Genomic DNA, 20,656 nt, shown 5'->3' with positions numbered 1-20,656 from the left:
ATCTATAAACTGGCGCAAAAGTAGTGCAAAAGTAATTGTTGCCACGCACTGAACTCGTTGATAACCGCCGGCAGTCGGGGTCTGCGATTACGAGATCCAGGCGGACGGTCGCAGCTAACCCGTCTAACTAGTTGACTTTGGGGCACTTAATCCGCGACGCCCAGGCCCGCGTGGCACCACTCCGTCGGAGTAAAGGCAGGCGACTCCAACGCTGACCAGCGCCAGTTCTGATTGGAACGGCCTTTCGAGCGGTACACACATACTCTTCGGTCCGTCAGGATGAGGATGTTACGTCTGCAGTTGCTGGCGCTGCTGCTGGTGGGCCTGCTCCTGGCGCTGATCTCAGCCGATCCTGTGCCGCAGGACACGGAGGTGGCGCGTGAGAAGCGAGGCACCATCACCCTGGACTTTGGCCTGCTCCTGCGCAACCTGCTGCTCAAGAGCGCCCAGCTGTCCTCGGCCAAGGCCAATCTGGCGCGGACCACACGTCGTCCACCGACGACCACCACGACGACCCCGCCTCCGCCACCGCCCCCTGCTCCGATACGCATTCGTAAGCCCACGTGGCATCCGTTCTTCAGTTCCGGCTTCCTGCCCGGGGCCTTCGACGTGGACTACGCTGATCCTCCGGCGCCACGACCTCCAGCGCCTCCGCCGCCCACTACGCAGCCACCTAGACGCGTCCGACCGCAGGTGCGACCACGTCCTCGCCCAACGACACTGCCACCGCCTCCTCCGCCGAACTATGACTACGACTATGACTATGATGCGCAGCCAGCGGCGCCAGCTGAACCTCCACCGCCTCCACCTCCTCCGCCGCCGCCCACAGCTCCGCCACGCCCAAGGCCACGCCCGCGCCCACGACCCCAGCAGCCCGATCCTCAACAGCGGCGTCCCGCCCAGCTGGGCGACCGTCTTATCTATCAGTACGCACAACCTACTGGTAAAATACGAAACCTCTTAACTAACTGCCGTACAATTGGGTTCTCTCCGACACTTTGCAGATACCTTCTTTAGGTCGCGAGCCGTGGCGGAGGCGACGGCGGCGGCTGACCCAGATAGCGGAGACTTAGATGACTCCCAGAACCCGGACTCAGCTGCTGATCCGGATGCGGCTGCCTTTCCTGCCACTACGGATGGGCCTGACTCCCAACCTGCTCCTCCCCCACCAAGTGCTCTGCGATTTTTGGTCAACTACCAGAGCGAAGACGACTTTGGTCCGCCGTTCGCTGGACAGCGGGCTCAGGATGCGGGTCAGGATGGGGGTCAGGATCAGGGTTCAGCGGATGCTTCTGGTATTCCCGTATCATCCCAAGGCTACTTCCCGCCCCTCGAGCTCGGCAACCAGAATCGCTTCCCAACTTTCAATCAGCAGCAGTACTTCTATAAGTAGTGGGGCAATAAAACTAACTTCGCAGCTTGATATATTATGTGTATGTAATATGTACATGTGTATGTATAGCTTATGTATTGCAGTGTGCTTAAAATTGACCATAAACTATTTTAAATATAAGCATCCATTTTTTGTATTCCCAGCTTGCATAGTTGTAAATAACAAATCAAATAAAGTAATGAAGTAAGCTCACTGTAATTTATATTAACTAGAGGGGCGTTAAATATTTAAGTAAATACCGCATCCTGAAATTATCAGTTTGTTTTCAAAAAGTGCGCCAAAATTGTATGATTATCGGTATTTGACTTGGCGAACTAAGCTATTAACAAGTGATTCCATATTTGATATATATATGTGGTCTCTAAAATAGATACCCAACTGCGATTTTGTCAGCTGAAATTCTGCAGAATTCTGTATAATTTAAAATATTGATTTTCAAGCATTTAAAAGAAACTAATAATTTCAAAACGAGCATAACAACGCACATCACCAGCCGGTAAACGTTCGATAGACTATCGAAGAGAGGAATCGATATTCGACAAAACAACCATTTCTCTTAAAACTAATTGATTCGAGCGAATTTAATTATAAAAACGCCGCTGCGAAAGTTAACTTCGTCAACATATTGATAAAAAATAAGTTCATTTTAAATATATCGCCTAAAATCGGGATTATTTAGTAAAAACTCAGGGCCGTCAGTGGCAATTTTTGGCTAAAAGCCGCTCGGTCGATCTGGTAACACTGTGTGATGTGTGAACGTGAACTTTACGGAATTTAATTAGAGAAACGGATGAAGAAAAGTTGCAAATAGACAATCGCTCCGAATTTTCCATGCCGTAGATGGGTGCATCTGCGACGTAACGATCCCCGAATTCGGTGCTTAGCACTCGAGATGCGTAGCCAATGCGGATTCGTGAACGCAACGCGTGTGCAGTGCAGGGCAATAGTTGCCATTCCCAGTAGCAGTATCACTACCACTACCAGTCCCATTCCGATTCCCGTTCCCAATCGCAGTCGCAGCAGGGCCAATAACAGCAGCAGCGGTCGTCGGGAAAGCGACGTATGAAAGGGAAAAATGCATACAGATGTGAAAAGCGAGACCCAGTTGCGCGGATAAACAAGCAAGCACTAATTAATTGCCAAATGTAAGCCCTCGAACGCAGTGGAAAAAGTTCAATCGTTTTTTTTTTCTTTTTCGCCTCGCCAGATTTATGCATTTTCCACTGTCTCTCCATCCCTGTGTGCGTGTGTGCCTGTGTGTGTGAATGCGTATGCTCGTGTACGTGTGTGTATGTGCACACTGTTCTTTTTCGCGTTTGCGTTTTGGCCAATAAATGCGAATTTCTTGTGTGCCATCTGCCCATTGAATTGATTATTCTGCAAAATGACAATGTGGTATTATCATTGCTCCCACAAATTCCAATCAAATACGGCGCCTTTGCGGGTTCTAAGTGCTACATCTGATTTCGGTGCGACGACTCCCTCAACGCGCGAGAACGGGACAGCACCAGTTGAACCGTACGAATGTGTGTGTATTTGTCTGCTCCCCCGACGAGCGTGAGTGTGTGTGTGTGTGTGCAAGCAAAACAAAATTAGGCGATTCAAAACAGTTGCAAAATGCAGCGAAATAAGCCAATTTTAATCGCAACACATAAATCAACCATGGTAATCAGTCACTAAGTGGTCAGCCAACGAAGAAAACCAACAACTAGCGCAGCATCACCGCCTTCGTGCGTTCTTTTTCGGCTCCTTCGGTGTGTGCCTGGTCCGCACCCAAAGAAAAGCCAACCCAACTGAAAATCAATTCGAATCGCAGAACTCTTTGGTTTTCCACTACAATTCCCTGTGACTGAGCGCCACAGCACAGTGCAAGCCACGGAAAAGGCACGAATTGAATTGAATTTGTGTCGCCCGAAATGCAAAACAACAAGCAATCCCACCGCACATATACATATAGAGCGCGCGTGAGTGTGTGTGAGCGACATGGCTGCTCTTTGTGCAATAGTGTGTGGCTATGAAAAATAGGCGTGTTTCTGTTTCGCGTCGCAGGCAAAGAATTGCAGTCGCCGCACCACAGCGGACTAATTGTATTGAGATTTTTTGCCAGGCGGCGATAGGCGAAAGCCGGAGCTCCGGCGGGGGCCAAAATCCGCGTCTTTAGCCGGCGAATATCCGCAGACGCCCGCAAAACGCCTCCGCATGCACAGACATGCACACTCCGATGTATGCGTCTGTGTGTGTGTGTATGTGGATTCGCAACGGCGATAAATGCACCCCTTTGGTGCCGTTACTCCTTGGCAGTTCGCGTGTGTGTGTGTGTGTTAGTCGTAACGACCTTTGAATACCCTACAGCACGTGTGCATACCCTACTCCTTGCTAGTTAGTTCAGCTTGATCACAAATACCTCCCTACAGCACGTGCGCATCCACTCCACTCATAACTTTTTCGAAATCCAAGCAAATGAAGCTAACGGCGTTAGTCATGCCGACTGCCAAATGTCCTAGACCACTTACAACCCAGCTGTCGTAATCTGGCCAAAAAGCAGCTGACAAGTTGGTAACAAGCTGAGGAAAATAGCCTGGCCATAAAAGACGGTGCCAACAGTGAATATGTTTGCGATAAGGCCGTGCTGCGTGCGGAATTCAGAGTTCTGAATGATTCGTACAGTATGTGCGCGCGTGAATCACTTGATCGATTTGATGATAGTCGACTTTTGGCTGTTCCCATCCCTCCGTCCGTTCGACCGTCCATGCAGTTGCTGACCAAAGCACAGTGCCCACTGTCCACTGGCCCAGCCATTCCCGCTACGCCCCGTGCCGCCCAAGTCGATTGGTCCGCAGTCTCAGCATTTCAGCCTGAAATCCCCCGAAAATGTCGACCCTTTGAACATGACTAAGTGACTGGCGCAGGCTGTGACTGTGACTGACTAACCGTAATCGCCTTCTTCTCGCCCCACCCAATCCGCACAGAACTTCAAGACAGCACAGTAGCCAACTGGAGTTGCAAACGAGGAGAACCACGCAGGTCGACCACTGAGTGAGCTGGGCTAGAGCATGAAAGACAGCCATGCCTTCGGCACGACCTGGTAGTCTCAAGGATCCGGAAATAGCCGACCTATTCAACAAGCATGACCCGGAGAAAATCTTCGAGGACCTGCGCGAAATCGGCCATGGGTCGTTCGGCGCGGTCTACTATGCGCGATGCAACCTCACCAGGGAGATCGTGGCCATCAAAAAGATGTCCTACACCGGCAAGCAGAGCCAGGAGAAGTGGCAGGATATTCTCAAAGAGATACGGTGAGCACTGGCTGACACTTGCGTTCGCCCGAGGGACTTATAATCAATTTATGTGTACACCACAGCTTCCTTCGCCAATTGAATCACCCGAACACCATAGAATACAAGGGATGCTATTTGCGCGAGTCGACCGCCTGGCTGGTGATGGAGTACTGCGTGGGCTCCGCCTCGGACATCATCGAGGTGCACAAGAAGCCGCTGCACGAGGACGAGATCGCCGCCATCTGTCTGGGCGTGCTCAGTGGGTTGAGCTATCTGCACTCGCTGGGCCGCATCCACCGCGACATCAAGGCGGGCAACATCCTGCTCACGGACAACGGCGTCGTCAAGCTGGCCGATTTCGGTAGCGCTGCCATCAAGTGTCCGGCCAACAGTTTTGTCGGCACGCCCTATTGGATGGCGCCCGAGGTGATCCTGGCCATGGACGAGGGCCAATACGACGGCAAGGTGGACGTGTGGTCGCTGGGCATCACCTGCATCGAGCTGGCGGAGCGCAAGCCTCCCTACTTTAACATGAACGCCATGTCGGCGCTCTACCACATTGCGCAGAATGAGTCGCCGACTCTTCCGGTGAGTAGCAATCGCAGTTTTGTTTTCTAGGTAGGAGTCTGCTTTGATAGCAAGACTGAAGTATGCCACCGTATTTATTTACCTAGCGTTCAAGTGTCCCTAGTGTTATTCTTTTATTTCCCACTTTTAGGGCTGTCGCAAATTATTTTACCCATTTGAAGATCCTCAAGATTCTGCCTCAAGATTCTCCCTAAAAAAGTGTTTATGATTCCCAACTTTGTAAAGCAATTTTAAAGTACACTAACGTTAAGAAGGAAGTGCAATTTTAATGCTATAAACATGTATCACTTTCCGATTTCAACCCGACAGAAGAACGACTGGTCGGATGCGTTCTGCAGCTTTGTTGAACTGTGCCTCAAGAAGATGCCAGCAGAGCGACCCTCGTCGGCCAAGCTGTTGACCCACGCCTACGTGACCCGACCGCGTTCCGACACCGTGCTGCTGGAGCTGATCGCGCGCACCAAGTCAGCGGTGCGCGAGCTGGACAACCTCAATTACCGCAAGATGAAGAAGATACTCATGGTGGACACCTGCGAGACGGAGAGCGCCGTGGGCGACACCGACGACCAACAGGACGACCATGCCGGCGGCGACAGCAGCAAGAGCAATAGTATTACTTCGGAACACTCCATACACTCGGTGGGTGTATCGGCAGCCAGTAGTCAGGTGAGCATGAGTTGTGCTTCGTTTAAAGCCACCCCACATTTCGTTTTATTCTTGACCTTTCAGAGCTCCTCATCCAATTCCATACCGGCTGCGGCACAGAATCATCACCATATCGCTGCGCACCACCACCAGCAGGCGGCTAGCGCCGCTGTGGCGGCGGCAATGCACCACCATCACCATCCACACCAGCAGCCGCCGCCCAGCTGGCCAAGCGGCCAGCAAGGACAGCCGGTACCGCCTGGAGCCGTGTCCCGCAACTCGTCGCGCCATCGAAACCGGCCGCCGCTGCCAAACATAATGCACAGCATGAACAACAATGTGACGCCAACTAACTCGGCCTCGGTGGTGCCGGCACCAGCGCCTGCTCCAGTGCTCCCACCGCCTATTTCCGTGCTGCCGCATCTGAGTGCGATGGGGCACGTGGGCGGCGGCGGCACTGGGACCGGTGGCAGCGGTGGAGGCTCTCCGGCATCCGGAGTACCCCTGGCGGATCGCATCCAGCCCATTCAGCCGCGCTATTTGACGACGCCCGCCGCCCAAGCGGCCGTGTATGCGGCCAGCTCCGCGTCCTCGCAACAGGCCATCTCCAACGCAGTCAACGACCACGGGCCCAACAACTTTGCCACCATACGGACCACCAGTATCGTGACCAAGCAGCAAAAGGAGCACATGCAGGTGCGTTATCGCAATTCGTTTATCAACACTCCTGCCTTGGCCGTAGATTTCTGTGTGCGCTCTCTCGTTGGGGTGAGTCCAGGGAAGTCGCCTGGCTGCAGCATAGATAATCCACCTCCATGGGCACTATACGGGGTCATGCCCTAGTCCAATTGCCAGTCGCGGTCCCAGCACCGTTTGCATTCCATATCGCGCGGCCTTTGTGTGTAACCCGTCCTGTCAGCATCAATGGTCGGCAGTCATCCGCCGGCTAGCCAATCCATTCCCCCTCCCAGCTCGCTGCTACGCTTCCGCCATCCACATGTCTAACTTTTGCCCTCTACTACAAGCTCTTTGTTGTGTTTATTGTTCTCCTCCCGCATCCTCGAACAGGCGCGCTATAACTTCTGTTCGCAGCTGTGTGGTGGCGACCACATCAACAGCGAATGCCGCGACGGCAGCCGGCGGAACGAGGGCCAGCAAAAGGCCGGCAGCAAGAAAGACCCGAAACGCCACTGTCCCTGTGTAATTTCCTAGCCAGAGCGGAGGCGCCAATCAATTGAGAAATAAAAGTTTTAAAAGCAGTCGCTGCCGGTACCATGTACTTACTGTAGTTAGCCGTTGCTGTTGCATCTGCAGTTGCATCCGCCATCACATTCTAACCGAAGCCCATCCTCGCCAGCCTCCACCTGTACTCGTTCCCCCCCGCTCGTCGGCCAACCACCCCACAGTCCCTGGCCATTGCCACGCCCTCATGGCTTAGAATGCATCTGTTTCCCGTGTCCCTCAAGTGTAAGCACTCTCAATTTATCAATTGGCTCGTTCTACGCTTGTTAGCCAGCTAAAGCAGTTCATCCGCACCTTTCGCCACAGTAGCAATGGCAAGTGTGGAGCTGCAATTTAGTCAGCTCTTGAAAATTAGCACTAAACGTAGACTTTAGTTGTTGAAAGTAGTTGTTAATTGATTAATCAAACACTAGCGCTTATCTGCTTCTTGATCCTCATTGTTACAAATTCTATTTCCCTGTATTTCACATCATTTTGGTAAAGAAACAATCATCGCAGTGCGATGATTTAAACACTTTGTAAGGGTAGCGCTATTTTGGAGAATCCTTGGAACCAATATGCTATCCATGTCATTTGGCAATCATTTTAAATGAATTATTAATTCATTGATGCGCTGGCAATATCATGTAATATTCAAAGATATCTGAACGAGCTGGCATGGAAATACACTTGAACAACCAATACATGCATATATTGTACACTGTCCCACTCACTTGTCGTTTCTTCTTGGAATGCACAAATGTGTTATTTGAGTGCAACAGTAACAGTACCACCTTCCAGTTCGTCATCACCGTCCGGTCCTTCCAGTCCGACTTTGCATATCGATATCGCCTTGTTAAAGGCGATCAACAAAAGCCCCGTTATTCCCGAAAGGGTCACGGTCACACTAGACGAAACCAGGCTTTTCGAATGGCTTAAGCTTAAGTTGGCTGTTGTTTGGAAAGCTAGTAGTAGAACTATATTGCGCATTCCGCTTGAGCAACTCTATTGCCAAAACCCAATAATACGTACATAGCTAGAACTTAGAATCCGTTGGCGTGCCGGAAGCCTAGAAGGCCGAGGAGCCAATGTTTTGGCCGAGATTTGCGCCCGTTGAGGTTATGGTTGAGCTGGAGTTCGGCAGCGGTTTTGTAAGTTACAGTTAGTCGCAAAAGTAGTGTACAATTTGCCGTAGTGGTCCCGCTGCTGCTATTCGCATTTCCACGCCTCTAACCATGTGTGCATTCTTTGCCCCACTGTGCGCCATCACCACCATCCTCGATCCGGCAGGAGGAGATGCACGAGCAGATGTCCGGCTACAAGCGGATGCGGCGCGAGCACCAGGCGCACCTGGTCAAGCTGGAGGAGAAGTGCAAGGTGGACATGGAGGCGCACAAGACGGCCCTGGACAAGGAGTATGAAACGCTGCTCCACAACTTTACGAGGGACCTCGATCGGCTTGAGGTGAGTGTGCGATGAACTAGATTGACTGCAGGCCACTTTCAATAACCACTGATCGCTTGCAGACGAAGCACCAGCAGGATGTGGAGAGGCGGGCTAAACAAACGAGCGCCGCCGAGAAGAAACTACACAAAGAGATTACGCTAAAGCAGGAGAACGATCGCAAGGTGTACGACCTGAATCGCAAGAAGGAGTACAAGGCGAACAAGGAGCGCTGGAAGCGGGAGCTCTCCATGGATGAGTCGACGCCCAAGCGGCAGCGCGATCTTACCCTGCAATCGCAGAAGGACAACCTCAAGCAGCACGAGGCGCAGGAGGAGCAGCGCATGCTCCAGGCCCAGAAGCAGTACATCGAGCTGGAGATGCGCAAGTTCAAGCGCAAGCGCATGATCATGCAGCACGAGCACGAGGATCAGCAGCTGCGCGACGTAAGAGAACCCCAAATGGTGGGGAATTCAGTTTTTGGCCTGATCTAACCGTTTTGCTTTTCCAGGAGCTCGGAAAGAAGGAGCAGCAACTGCAACAGGCACACGCCATGCTTCTTAAGCACCACGAAAAGACACAGGAGCTGGAGTACCGCCAGCAGAAGAGCGTACACCAGTTGCGCGAGGAGCAGGTGAGTAACTCAAATTCCCAGCCAATATGCACATCTACAAAAGTGCCATTGCTGCCCACCGCAGATAAACAAGCAACACGATACCGAGTTGCATAATCAAAAAGACTACATGGACCGCATCAAGAAGGAGCTGGTACGCAAGCATGCGGTTGAGCTGAGGCAACAGCCGAAGAGCCTGAAGGTATGTACTGCATGCACAGTGGTGAAGCGATGGAATGGAGTAAAGTCTAAGTAATTTGTCAAAACAAAACAGCAAAAGGAGCTCCAGATACGCAAGCAGTTTCGGGAAACATGCAAGACGCAGACGAAGCAATACAAACGCTACAAGGCCCAAGTACTGCAGACGACACCAAAGGAGCAACAGAAGGAGGTCATCAAGCAGCTGAAGGAAGAGAAGCATCGCAAGCTGACGCTGCTCGGTGAACAGGTGCGTTGTGGGCACAACAGGGATATTTCCATTTGTCACGGGTCACTAGCCTGAGAAGCTCATTTGGTCTAACCTAATCCATTTCGTTGCAGTACGAGCAAAGCATTGCGGACATGTTCCAAAGTCAGAGCTACAAACTAGACGAAAGCCAAGTGATCGAGTGCCAACGTACTCACGAGCAGCTGGAGTACGAGCTGGAGATGCTCACTGCCTACCAAAACAAGAACAAGAAGCAGGCACAGGAGCAGCGCGATCGCGAGCGTCGGGAGCTCGAGAACCGCGTCAGCGTGCGGCGGGGCCTGCTCGAGAATAAGGTGGGCGTTTGCCGTGTCCGCTGGGCAAGTGGAGCATAGTTTCTGACCTCATCTACATCCTCTATTCCACAGATGGACGCCGAGTTGCAGCAATTCAACCAGGAACGCGCCGAGCGCTTGCGCATGAAACACGAGAAGCATACTAAAGAATTGGAAGCATTTGATAACGAATCAATTGCCCTAGGTTTCAGGTAACGAACATCATCTACTATGCTATGATTCGTAACTAATCGTAAAATGTGTTCTTCCTGCAGCACTTTATCTCTGATTGAGGTATCCCGAGAAGCCTATGCAGACGAGGAGGGAAGTCTGTCTGGTTCAATGATTAGTTTAGCCCATAGCAATAGTTCAACAAGTTTTCCGGCTGGTTCGCTATAGCATAGACAACAACAATGCCAACCCCCACAACAAGTGTTTAGTAATATGAACTACTTCAATTTTAATGGAAATTATAAAGCCAGCAGTGCGACAGCAACAACTAGAGCCCGAAACAAGCAACAGAAATCACCGCTAAGACATCAGCAGAAACAATAGCAGCAGAAACAGTCCTGGCTAGCAATGTTTTTGTAGGAACTAGGAAGAAGACACACAACCCAAAATGCACATAAGTGCGATCAATTATCGGATTGGTTGCTTAGGAAAACATGAGAACCCAAGTATTTTCTAAAAGTTACAACAAGCTAAAGCTGCAATAGTTTTGTATTAAAGGAAACTCGATCGGAGGTGGCAACAAGATACTAACATTTGAAACCATTTAATACAAGATCAATCAAAAACAAAGAAAAACAAACATAAATAAATAAATAAATAATTATATATGTAAGCATACATGTCATACACAAACAATAACACAACAAACAAGAAAACAAACAAACAAACAAGCAAGCAAGCAAGCAAAGATCAACAACAAACTTTCATACGCAAAGTGTTTAAATTAAAGTCTAATTTGATATTATTACCGGATAACTGAATCAATCAACGTTTTGATTTGTTAACCATTTATATATTTGTGCTATCGCGCTGCAAAAATGTCACGAAAGTAATTAGGTGTGTATTATTTGTTAAAACTCGCGGAAATAGATCATTCAGTTGGCCTTCGCGCTCGGGTTTGAATTTACTCGGTTATAAATGTTATTTTCAATTGATAGACGGCGGCGGGGCTGCGATCGCAGTTCAGTTCAGGCGCACATCGATTGCCATTTTTGCATGTTGTTAGGTTCAACAATTTCGGTTTACGTTATGTTTTTCAACTTTGACTCGATTCGATTTGATTCAAATAAAAGTATTTTTAAATGGAATGAGAAATAAACGATTTATTATTATTTTACTTGCTGTACAATAAGTTTTATGGCCAAAATTATTATAAATCCCGCAAATATTAAAACGCAAAAAGATTCATTTTGTTTACAATTAATTTAGTTTTGTTTGTTATAACAAAAAGGATATAATATATATATACATAAAACTAAAGTAAGCCTATTTTAGAGTTAATTAATGCAAATTGCAAAATGCTTAGTCAAAACAATAAAAATTGTATAGAAAATTAAAGCCTCAAAACTTTTAATTATTCAAAGATTAAGTTCACGTGGAAAAATTAGTTTTCCCTCACTCGCATGCTGCTCCCAAAACCACGGATACACTGCACCCACAACAAACTCCACGCCCAACAACATTCGCGAGGGAATCGCGCTAGCTGGCCGCAGATAATAATCTCACTAAACAGAATCAACTATTTCCGTAGTCATTAATTAAACTAAACTAAACCAAACTAAATTTAACGCAACTCCCGCGATTGCAGAGGAGCAAATCAAAAGGAATCCAAATTGCTGGCAGAGAGGGGAGACTCATTTTCGGTGTTTCCGCTGGGTGCACCAGTATCCACCATGGTCACTAAGCCACCTTGGAGCTAGATAAGGTATATATGGTATATCTACGCCTGGGAAACAGGAGCAAAATGGATGGAGGTGGACGTGGACACGGACATGGGAAACGAGAGAGATAGAGGATAGCTAGAAAGAAGCACGGGGAACACAGTATATGTAATATTTTTATGTTTATAAAATTGTTCTTATTTTTTTTTGTATTGTAATAATTATTATACGAATATAAATTGTATTTTTGCAATTACGGTAACTGAAGATGGAAAACGAATAACAATTAAATTGATGCACACGTCAATGTCAATAAAATAAAACATATTTCAAAATACACAAGCCCGCAGTTCGTGTTCAGTTTACTTGGGACATGGACGGCGGATTCTGGGCGGGATGTCTAGCAAGGAAGTTGGGATTGCAATGCATCGATGGTTGCTCTATACACCAGTTCGATTCGCGCTTGTGCCCGCCACTGGAGCTAAAGGGTATGCTAGATTCGTTAGAGATTACACAACAGGCAACTGAAAGCTGACCATTCCGTCTCTTTTCCATACTTCATTCGGCAGATTAACGAGTATCTTATAGCGAGTATCTAACACTCGACGCTCTACGTTTGAGTTTGAGTATCTGCGAGTAGAAAGAAAGAAGGATAATGAACACTTTTGCTTGGAATGCTTTCCGTTTATTTGAAATTACAATTAATTACATTTACATCGAGTCGAATAACCTCGGACCAATTAATTTAAACACCATCGAAATGCCCACTTTGAGATACATATAGGTCTTGCGCATAAGGATGAGGAATATTGATCTCATAAAACGAATGTCGTACACAATTCGTTGCATTTGAAATGCGAGAACATAGAACATTTTGTTGCCTTTGGCTTATCAGAAATGAGACTGGTAAGACTTGCACTATCAAAAGACTTATCCCTAAAATCTCAAAGATATTTGTAGCTGTTGGTTGGTTGTCACAGCTCCATCCATTGGATCCAAAACTTTCTGGTAATGAAATACATGCTTAAGGATAAGCCTTGAGGAACATTCAATGCCCTTGCTGTTGAACGAACACATACAAAGTTAGATCAAATTCACATCATTTAGGGTTAGTCGGGATTTTCGGGCTCATAGAACATCGATATGCGGTTAAATATAAATATGCGGTTTGTAATCTGGGGAATATACATATATGTAGCATAACATTGACTAAACTTTTTATTTCGAAAATATTTGTCTTGCACACATATTTGTATGATTGGAAGTTGGAATCAATTGCACATAAATCTACAATTGCCAAGCTTGAATAAATGGGAAAGACTACATACTTCGGTATACATAAATATATATGCTTGCATCTATCTATATACATACATGCTCTTTAACAATACATAGGGTATAAGAATAAATAATAAATGCCGCGGTCGAAAAATAAATATTTTATGGTTTCCGCGTGCCGGCGAGTCCTTAGCAATCCTGTCATTCACAACGCCCCTAGCACCCTGGATTCTGATCCGCAGTCCCGATTGCCGCACTGCGCCGCTTGTCCTTTCTCTTTGATCTCGACTTCAGCGGAACGGACGCGTTTCATCCACGTGCCAGGCCGTGGGCGTTGGACAGGCGATGGGCTTCCAGTCGGCTTAGCCGCCGCCCTCACGAGCTCATCAGGCTGTCCAGGAATGAGTGTTTGTTGACGACCTTCGTGGTGGCAATCAGGAACTCCACGTTGTTGTCCTCCTGGGCGGCGAGGAAACGCAGCGCAGCTATTTCGGCGAACGTGCATCCGCCCACAAAGCAGACGAGCACCACTCGCGGCACATTCAGCAGGGATCCCTCGCTGACTGTGGTGACCGTATGCCGTCCACCGATGCCCACCAGCTGCGCCTGGAAGTCCTCGAACGTCGGTCCGGGCTGGTTGTTGATCTGGCTCTTAAGCGTCTGCCAACCCAGCGGTTTGAGCGAGTGCTCCACAATGCGCGCGGTCAGCGGAGCGTAGAAGCTGTGCACGTAGCTGATGTCCTTTGGCTCAATTTCGACGTTGTCGTCCACCGTGAGGTGCAGCGTCTGCAAGAGGAAATGATGTTTTGATGTAGCAACATCCTAAATAGCATTCCCTCCTATATTCACTCACAAATAAAGTACATGACTTGGATGCTTATAACTAAATATGGGTGGATTGCTGAATTGGTGCTCACCTTTCGCAGAACGCTGTAAGCCCGCGACTCCGTTTGCAGGTGGAGCAGGCCCGATTTCTCCAGGTTGCTGATGGTGAGCAGCACTTCCAGACCGTAAACATGGACCAGTTCGCGCTTGTAGTGGTTAAGCAGCTTCTCCTTGAACCCGGAGGCGGCGTGGCACTGCATGCAGATGAGCCGCAGGACGCGATTCAGCTCCACCCTGCAGGCAATCAGGTCCTCGATGTAGGCGCTCGGCTTGTCGATATCTGCGCAGACCATGAACTCCTGCTCGGCGGCCAGGTCGTCAGCGAAGCGCACCGCGTTCACCTGTTCGTGCAGGAGGCCAGCGATGGCCGTGTGCTCGGAGGTGGCCTTCTTCTGGGCCATTAGCTGCGGCAGCAGGTTCTCGACGAAGCTCTTGATCTCCTGCACGCTCTTGTCCTGGGAGGTCGCGTGCATCTGGACGTGAATTTCCCGTGCCTTACGAGCGAGCAGCTTGGTGACCTCGTTGAAGTGCTTGTTGCGCAGCTCCGCGTACAACTGCTCGCCGGAGTGCAGTAGGATGGTCTTTTTCTCGGAGTCACCCAGCAGCGACTGCGATTCCTCAACTCGTGGGCCAGTGCCTCCGCCACCGGGGAGGGCTCCGTCAGAGGGAAAGTTCTCGGCGGGCAGCGTCACTTTGTTCTGCCGGATGCCGTAGAACTCATCGATAAGCCCCTCGTAGGTGAGTTGTGTGGCCAGCGGGCTGAGCAGGTCGATGCTTCTGTCCAGAAGGATCAACTGATCGACGACACCCTTGTCGCCGTTGTACAGAGTCCGCTCATCACGGCCCAGCTGCTTGGCGTGCTCCCATACCCTGTGCGCAAACTCTCCTTTTCCGTAGATCTTGGGAATGCGTCCGTAGAGCCGCTGCAGTTGCACTAGGCCCACTGCCGCCTGATACAGCGAGCTAGTGTCACCGTCCACACTCACATCGCGGAACGCATTGGGCATCTCCATCGATACCAGGTCGACGTCCAGCGGCAAATAGTTCCAGGCCAGTTCCTCGATGTGTCCAAAGCTGCCCAACACGCCGCTGACCTCCAGTTGGCTGACGCACAGACATGACCGCCTCGGGGCGAACAGGATGTGGTACTGCCGTCCAGCGGCCGCTCTTCCGCCTGCCTTCACGTGGGCGGCCAGCTGCTCCATCAGCGCCACGCGTGGGCGCATCACGTACACCACATTAGCCACCTCGCGCGGCAAGTGAAGCTCCGGCTTGAGGGCCAGCAGACGGATGCCTCGATCAGCGAATAACTTTGGCCGGGTAACCAAGTCCAGCGGTCCGATCATGGTCTCGTCCAGCACAATAACCTTGGAACCTTCAATGCGCTCCAGCTGCTGCACCAGCTCGCGGCAGGCGGCCTCCTGCAGCAACTGCAGGTTGACCCGCTGACCATGACCCTTCAAGTGGGGGAACATGCTCTTTTCCTCTTGCCAGAAGTGTTGATTCGTATGCTCTGCGGCTTCCGGTCGGTCGCTCCCGTGTCCTTGGTGGGCTGTTTGTGCAGTGCGTTGGCGGGGTTGGTGCAACGCCCACGGATTTCGGCTGCAGAAGATCAGGGACGCGACTGTGGTCGCTGCAAAGCAGCTGATTTCGACTGCGCCTGCGCTCTGCAGTGCGGTCCGCCATTACACTTATGGTACGGTCACACTCTCCGCTGCTCTATGGGCCATTCACACTATCACTCCGCCTGCAATATAAAATCAAAACAGATGTTTGATTAAACAAGAACACAATAGAAGAGTAGTTTTAATTTATTTAATTTGTGGGTAGAAATTATTTCTTATCTATTTTTTATAAGTTAGGAGGCGCGAATGAGGATGTCGACTTTAGATTTTAACAGAATCCCAGAAAAGCACATGCAAAACAAATATTTGTACAGCTCTTTCCATTTAACAAAATTTTGTTTGCAAAAAAGTCAAAGTAGTGGCAGTCCAGTGTAAACTATGCTAAACGCATCCCACTTTTTGCCAGCCACCAGTGTCACCACATCCTCACAATTAAATACCAACAAATGCCAATTTGCATGAAATTGCTTGTGCTGCTTATTTCAGTTTAAATTGATTCTGAAATTGCTGCTAGTGCGTAAGATAAAATTATCATCTGCGATTGTGAAACGGACAAGGATTGAAAAAACTGGAACATTAAAAAGGCAGATGACAACCCTGCCGATGCAGTCGGCACTCAAGCAACCAGAAAAGGAACAACAAAATATTTTGAAGAGCGGCGCACTCAAAAAGAGCTCAATTGCCGGCTATAACTGTAAATTGAGAAGCGCGAAACTATCAACTGCCATCCCTGCGATGAGTAAACCCCATGCGCTGCGCGGTGTGCTCGCCACTTTGATCAGCGAGTCGCAGTAAGTGCATTGAGTGCACAGGTGGCCAGTCGATCTAGCCCGTTGCTCCTGCTCCGCCTCTTTCCCGCCTTTGTCACCATAGTTTACGGTCATTTTTATCCCACAGATCGCCCCTAACTCCGGAGATCATCATTAGGGAGTTCCGGGCCACTAGTGATAGGCGGCTGCCAGCCTGCGAGCTGATCAATGTGCTGAAGTCCATCAGCGAGAAGCGTCCCAACTTCGCAGAGGTGACAGAGGAAATCTCGCACATCCTCCAGAACAAGGATCCCATGTACGCACTGCTGGTGTTCGTCGAGCGATACCGCGAATCGGAACCATCCTCCCCAAGCAGTAGTTCGACTAGCCTTACAAACATGGGCTCGCCGCACGGAAGCAAGACTTCTTCGGATGTCAACTCCGCAACCGGTTCAGTCTGCGCCACATCGGTAACCGCAGGCACCTCGACAATCTTAGGCACATCGGAAAACGTATCTGGTTCCGCCAGGGTTAGCTTGACCCAGGCCCAGGACTTTCCCACCTCGACACCGGTAAACAGCAAAAAGTCGAGTGACTCCGACACTTCCGTTGGTTTTGTCAGGCGCGGCCCAATGGAACGTAACCGTGGAGCGGGAAAGGATGAGCGCAACGACTTAAGTGTGGTGAGTGCAGACTGAGAGTGGTGTGGTGCTCGCCGCCAATTACTTGGCCCCTTCAAATAATCAATGACCAATCCACACAGATCAAGGAGCGTGTGCTTAGTGCCGTATCCGACCAATCCCTGAACGGCTACCGCATGGTGACCAACAAATCGGGCAACAGCCCAAAGTCATCACCGAATGAACTTGTTAAGCTAACTGACGTGCCCGATGAGTACCGCACGAATTTACTGTGGGAATACTACAATGTGGACGGGGACAAGGTGCCGAGAAGAGCGATCGCGGCAATGCCGCTTCCCAGCCAGGAGAGTATGCTGCTCGACGAGCTGCTGCACTGCCTCACGGGCGTGCGAGAAAGCCTCCTGGTGCCCCAGAAGCCCAGTATTTCGGCCGTTGGCCTGGCCAAGTACGACGTGGACTTTGACATACACACGCAGCTCGATTGCTCGCTGACACACATGGTGCGGGAGATCTTGCCATTGGCCTCCTACTTCATGGGCGTGCAGAAGATAGTCTCGGCCACCGACGGCCTGGGGCAGGTGATGAACTCACTGAATGAGGCACTGCTGGAACTTATACACGACTTCTATGTAAGGATGTGCACTCGTATCCTGGCAAATGTTTCCCTAACTGATCTTTTTTTCTACCGAGCCTAGCTGATAATCGTACAAGCCGAAGAGGAGCTGCGCCTCAATAGATTAACATTGCAGAAACTACTGTACTACCTGCAGCCGACGATATGGGTGATGCATGAGGTCTGGTCCTCGTTGGTTATCATTCAGCTATCCGATTCACGGGATGCCGAAGTGTTGACGTTCCTTCACGAGCGGATCAAGCGGCTGGAAGGCAACAAAGATGCACAGCAGCTGATTATCGGACTGGTGCGCAAGGCGGCCAAGCCGTACATGCGAATGCTACAGATGTGGATCCAGAAGGGCGTGATCGTGGACCGCCACCAGGAATTCCTCGTAGTGGACAACGAAGTGATTCATCGCGACGAGCTGCCCGAGCACTATTCCGACGACTATTGGGAGAGACGGTATACCTTGCGCGACGAACGAATACCGTCGTTTCTGGCAAAGTACTCGGACAAGATCCTGCGCACCGGCAAGTATCTCAATGTGATCAGACAGTGTGGCAAGCGCGTAATGCCCACGCAGGAGATGAACCTAGAGTTCGACCCGACCAGCGAACGGCACGTGTCCGTCATCAACGACGCTTACTACTTTGCCGCCCGCATGCTGCTGGATGTGCTGCTAACGGAAAACGACCTGATGGGTCACCTACAGTCGGTGAAGCGTTACTTGCTGCTCAACCAAGGCGACTTCACCATGCAGTTCATGGACGCCTGCGAGGAGGAGCTGACCAAGAACGTGGACCACGTGTTGCCCATGACGCTAGAGAACCTGCTGGGGCTAACGCTCCGCATTTCCTCGGCACGTAATGATCCCTACAAAGACGATCTGCACTGCGAGCTGCTGCCCTACGACCTGGTCACGCAAATGTCAAAGATCATGAAGAAGGAGGAGAACTGGAAGGCACAGCCCCGCCTCGACCTTAGCGGCCTCGAGTGCTTCGCTTTCACCTACGAGGTGAAGTGGCCTTGCTCTTTGGTGCTGAACCACATTTCCATCTCCAAGTACCAAATGCTCTTTCGACAGCTCTTCTACTGCAAGCACGTGGAGCGCCAACTCTGCAAGTGGGTTTCCACTCCTTAACCATTTAAACCCAAGATCATTCAAGTTCTTTTCTCGCCAACAGGATTTGGAAGGAGAACTCGATTGCCAAGCAGTTCGAGCCGCAGGCGGCTAGTCTCTACCGAGCGGCGTTCACTCTGCGCCAGCGTATGATGAATGCCATCCAGAACCTGGAGTACTACATGATGATCGAGATCATCGAGCCCAACTGGCACATCTTCATCGAAAAGATGAAGACGGTGGAGAACGTGGATAACGTTCTGCGTCTCCACCAGGACTTCCTCGACTCGTGCCTTAAGAACTGCATGCTGACCGAGTCGTCCCATCTGAATCGTTCGATCTTCAAGCTCTGCAAGATCTGCCTGAAGTACTGCGAGTTCATCCAGGTGAGTTCCAGTGCGAGGGCACCCGGTGGCTAATTTACTTTTCGCGTACAACCTTCTTGCTTTACTCCGTGCTCCGTGCTCCGCTTTTAATGCTCTATGTCTATCCCGCTTGCCAACGCTTCCAACTCCATGTCGAATCCCTGCTAAACCCCACCTTCGCAGATCACGCAGCGTTACTTTCAGGACGCTGAGCTCAGGTCGATGGTACGTGATAGCGCGGACAGCTCCGAATCCGAACAGGAGAGCCTGCACTGCCCACAGGTATTGCGTAGGCTTGTGCTCAACCACGTTGTTCCTTGCGGTTCCTGTGTTCTCCCCCACTTTCGTTATCGGTGGACCCATTTCCGTTTTGCGTCCAGCTGGATTGCATAATTGCGTGGCCCCGATTTTAATAGCATTGTTTCTTTTATTTCTTTATTTTATTATTTGGATTGCATGACGGTTGACTTATTTATTCCAAGTTATATTCCATTGGCTTGCCTATGCATTAGGCCATTTTTTTTAAATTAATAACCTTAAATGCATCCTCTGGTATCCTTAAATTTACTAATGCATTAATAATCTAAGTTATTATTAAGTTTTCCTTGACTTTGAGATTACTATTCTACTTAAAAGCACATTTTTAATGAATCTACTTACAAAACGTATTATTGTTTGAAAATAAGACCAACTTAAAGCGCTTAACTTATATATTTTATAAACTTATACTTTTGTATATACGGTTCCTACAAAAGTAGCCTGAATTCGTGAAGATTTTGTATATTAATTTGTGATTTCTTTGTCCCCTGCTAGGTTGAGACCCCGTTGGATCCGGCAGATACGTTTTCGGAACGGGTTAAGCGCTTTGATCTGGAATTCACCAGCCTGCTGATAGCGTTCCTCAAGCAGATCATCAGCATGGCGAAGAAGAACACCGCCGATTGCTTCATGAATCTGGTGCACCGCATCAACTTCAATGCCTTCTACACCGATCAAATGGACAAGATGTGTGCAGAGGCTGCCATGGGCTGAGCCAGCACGTCCAGAGGAAAGGATGTGAATGTGAATGTGGATGTGGACGTGGAAACGGAAACGGAAACGGAAAAGACAAGAACAAAGTATTAGATAAATGAATTTCATAATCACAAGCGCACATTTACCATCATTCCCCACGCAAGTCTCTTCTCATTTGCCATCCAACTAAGCGCACAAATTGTTACCCGTTTAGCTATACGAATTCGAATATGTATGTACCAATAAACCAATTAAAATGTCCTTCGCTGCTGCCGTTTGCGTCCACACAACTGCAATTTACGGGACTGGACACGATTCTCGACTACAACGTAAGCCAGTGGCGTAGATTGCAGATTGTGCCGCCAATCTACTTCGTCCTCAACCAGGTCATCCGCGACAAGCGTCCTGCACTTCAAGGATGAGATCTTGGCTTCAAAGATGTTCATCATTGGTTGCTCCTGTTCCATGGGAAGCCTTTCATATACGAAGCTTGTGTCGGTGGTATTTGGACAAAGTACTTTTCAACTCTTAATTTAAGATCGCAACGTG

At 49.5% G+C, this 20,656-nt stretch overlaps 4 protein-coding genes across 8 annotated transcripts; 3 read left to right on the top strand and 1 right to left on the bottom strand.

The window, feature by feature from the left end:
* The first annotated feature begins 114 nt into the window (after positions 1 to 114).
* On the top strand, positions 115 to 1,483 carry LOC6615010 (WAS/WASL-interacting protein family member 3). Of its 2 annotated transcripts, none has more exons than XM_002039391.2 (2): positions 115 to 943; positions 1,005 to 1,483. In XM_002039391.2, the coding sequence occupies exons 1-2, from the start codon at positions 280 to 282 to the stop codon at positions 1,391 to 1,393; spliced, it is 1,053 nt and encodes a 350-aa protein (XP_002039427.1). In that variant the 5' UTR covers positions 115 to 279; the 3' UTR covers positions 1,394 to 1,483. The 2 variants fall into 2 exon arrangements, with proteins under 2 accessions (XP_002039427.1, XP_032582685.1); XM_032726794.1 differs by having other exon boundaries at positions 115 to 926; positions 1,005 to 1,110.
* Positions 1,484 to 2,121: 638 nt separating this feature from the next.
* On the top strand, positions 2,122 to 11,491 carry LOC6615006 (serine/threonine-protein kinase Tao). 3 transcript variants are annotated; one of them, XM_032726791.1, is made up of 13 exons: positions 2,129 to 2,538; positions 4,363 to 4,689; positions 4,755 to 5,259; positions 5,569 to 5,925; positions 5,989 to 6,600; positions 8,416 to 8,589; positions 8,652 to 9,014; positions 9,080 to 9,202; positions 9,267 to 9,383; positions 9,456 to 9,629; positions 9,722 to 9,943; positions 10,016 to 10,134; positions 10,198 to 11,491. In XM_032726791.1, the coding sequence occupies exons 2-13, from the start codon at positions 4,460 to 4,462 to the stop codon at positions 10,319 to 10,321; spliced, it is 3,120 nt and encodes a 1,039-aa protein (XP_032582682.1). In that variant the 5' UTR covers positions 2,129 to 2,538; positions 4,363 to 4,459; the 3' UTR covers positions 10,322 to 11,491. The 3 variants fall into 3 exon arrangements, with proteins under 3 accessions (XP_002039425.2, XP_032582682.1, XP_002039423.2); XM_002039387.2 differs by lacking the exons at positions 2,129 to 2,538; positions 4,363 to 4,689; positions 4,755 to 5,259; positions 5,569 to 5,925; positions 5,989 to 6,600 and adding an exon at positions 7,852 to 8,276; XM_002039389.2 differs by lacking the exons at positions 8,416 to 8,589; positions 8,652 to 9,014; positions 9,080 to 9,202; ... (3 more) ...; positions 10,016 to 10,134; positions 10,198 to 11,491 and adding an exon at positions 6,973 to 7,163 and having other exon boundaries at positions 2,122 to 2,538.
* Positions 11,492 to 12,483: 992 nt separating this feature from the next.
* LOC6615005 (vacuolar protein sorting-associated protein 33A) lies at positions 12,484 to 15,627 on the bottom strand. Its single transcript, XM_002039386.2, has 2 exons — positions 14,010 to 15,627; positions 12,484 to 13,878 (listed from the first exon to the last, which is right to left on the bottom strand). The coding sequence occupies exons 1-2, from the start codon at positions 15,450 to 15,452 to the stop codon at positions 13,468 to 13,470; spliced, it is 1,854 nt and encodes a 617-aa protein (XP_002039422.1). The 5' UTR covers positions 15,453 to 15,627; the 3' UTR covers positions 12,484 to 13,467.
* A 426-nt stretch (positions 15,628 to 16,053) lies between these two features.
* LOC6615004 (gamma-tubulin complex component 2 homolog) lies at positions 16,054 to 20,368 on the top strand. Of its 2 annotated transcripts, XM_002039385.2 has the most exons (7): positions 16,054 to 16,393; positions 16,500 to 17,034; positions 17,115 to 17,621; positions 17,688 to 18,730; positions 18,793 to 19,114; positions 19,277 to 19,375; positions 19,907 to 20,368. In XM_002039385.2, the coding sequence occupies exons 1-7, from the start codon at positions 16,191 to 16,193 to the stop codon at positions 20,123 to 20,125; spliced, it is 2,928 nt and encodes a 975-aa protein (XP_002039421.2). In that variant the 5' UTR covers positions 16,054 to 16,190; the 3' UTR covers positions 20,126 to 20,368. The 2 variants fall into 2 exon arrangements, with proteins under 2 accessions (XP_002039421.2, XP_032580612.1); XM_032724721.1 differs by lacking the exon at positions 19,277 to 19,375 and having other exon boundaries at positions 16,056 to 16,393.
* Positions 20,369 to 20,656: the final 288 nt, after the last annotated feature.

Source organism: Drosophila sechellia, chromosome X, assembly GCF_004382195.2.
Source record: "Drosophila sechellia strain sech25 chromosome X, ASM438219v1, whole genome shotgun sequence".
Lineage (NCBI taxonomy): Eukaryota > Metazoa > Arthropoda > Insecta > Diptera > Drosophilidae > Drosophila > Drosophila sechellia.
Note: the sequence above shows the minus strand (reverse complement) of the source record. Positions and strands in the feature narration are given on the sequence as shown.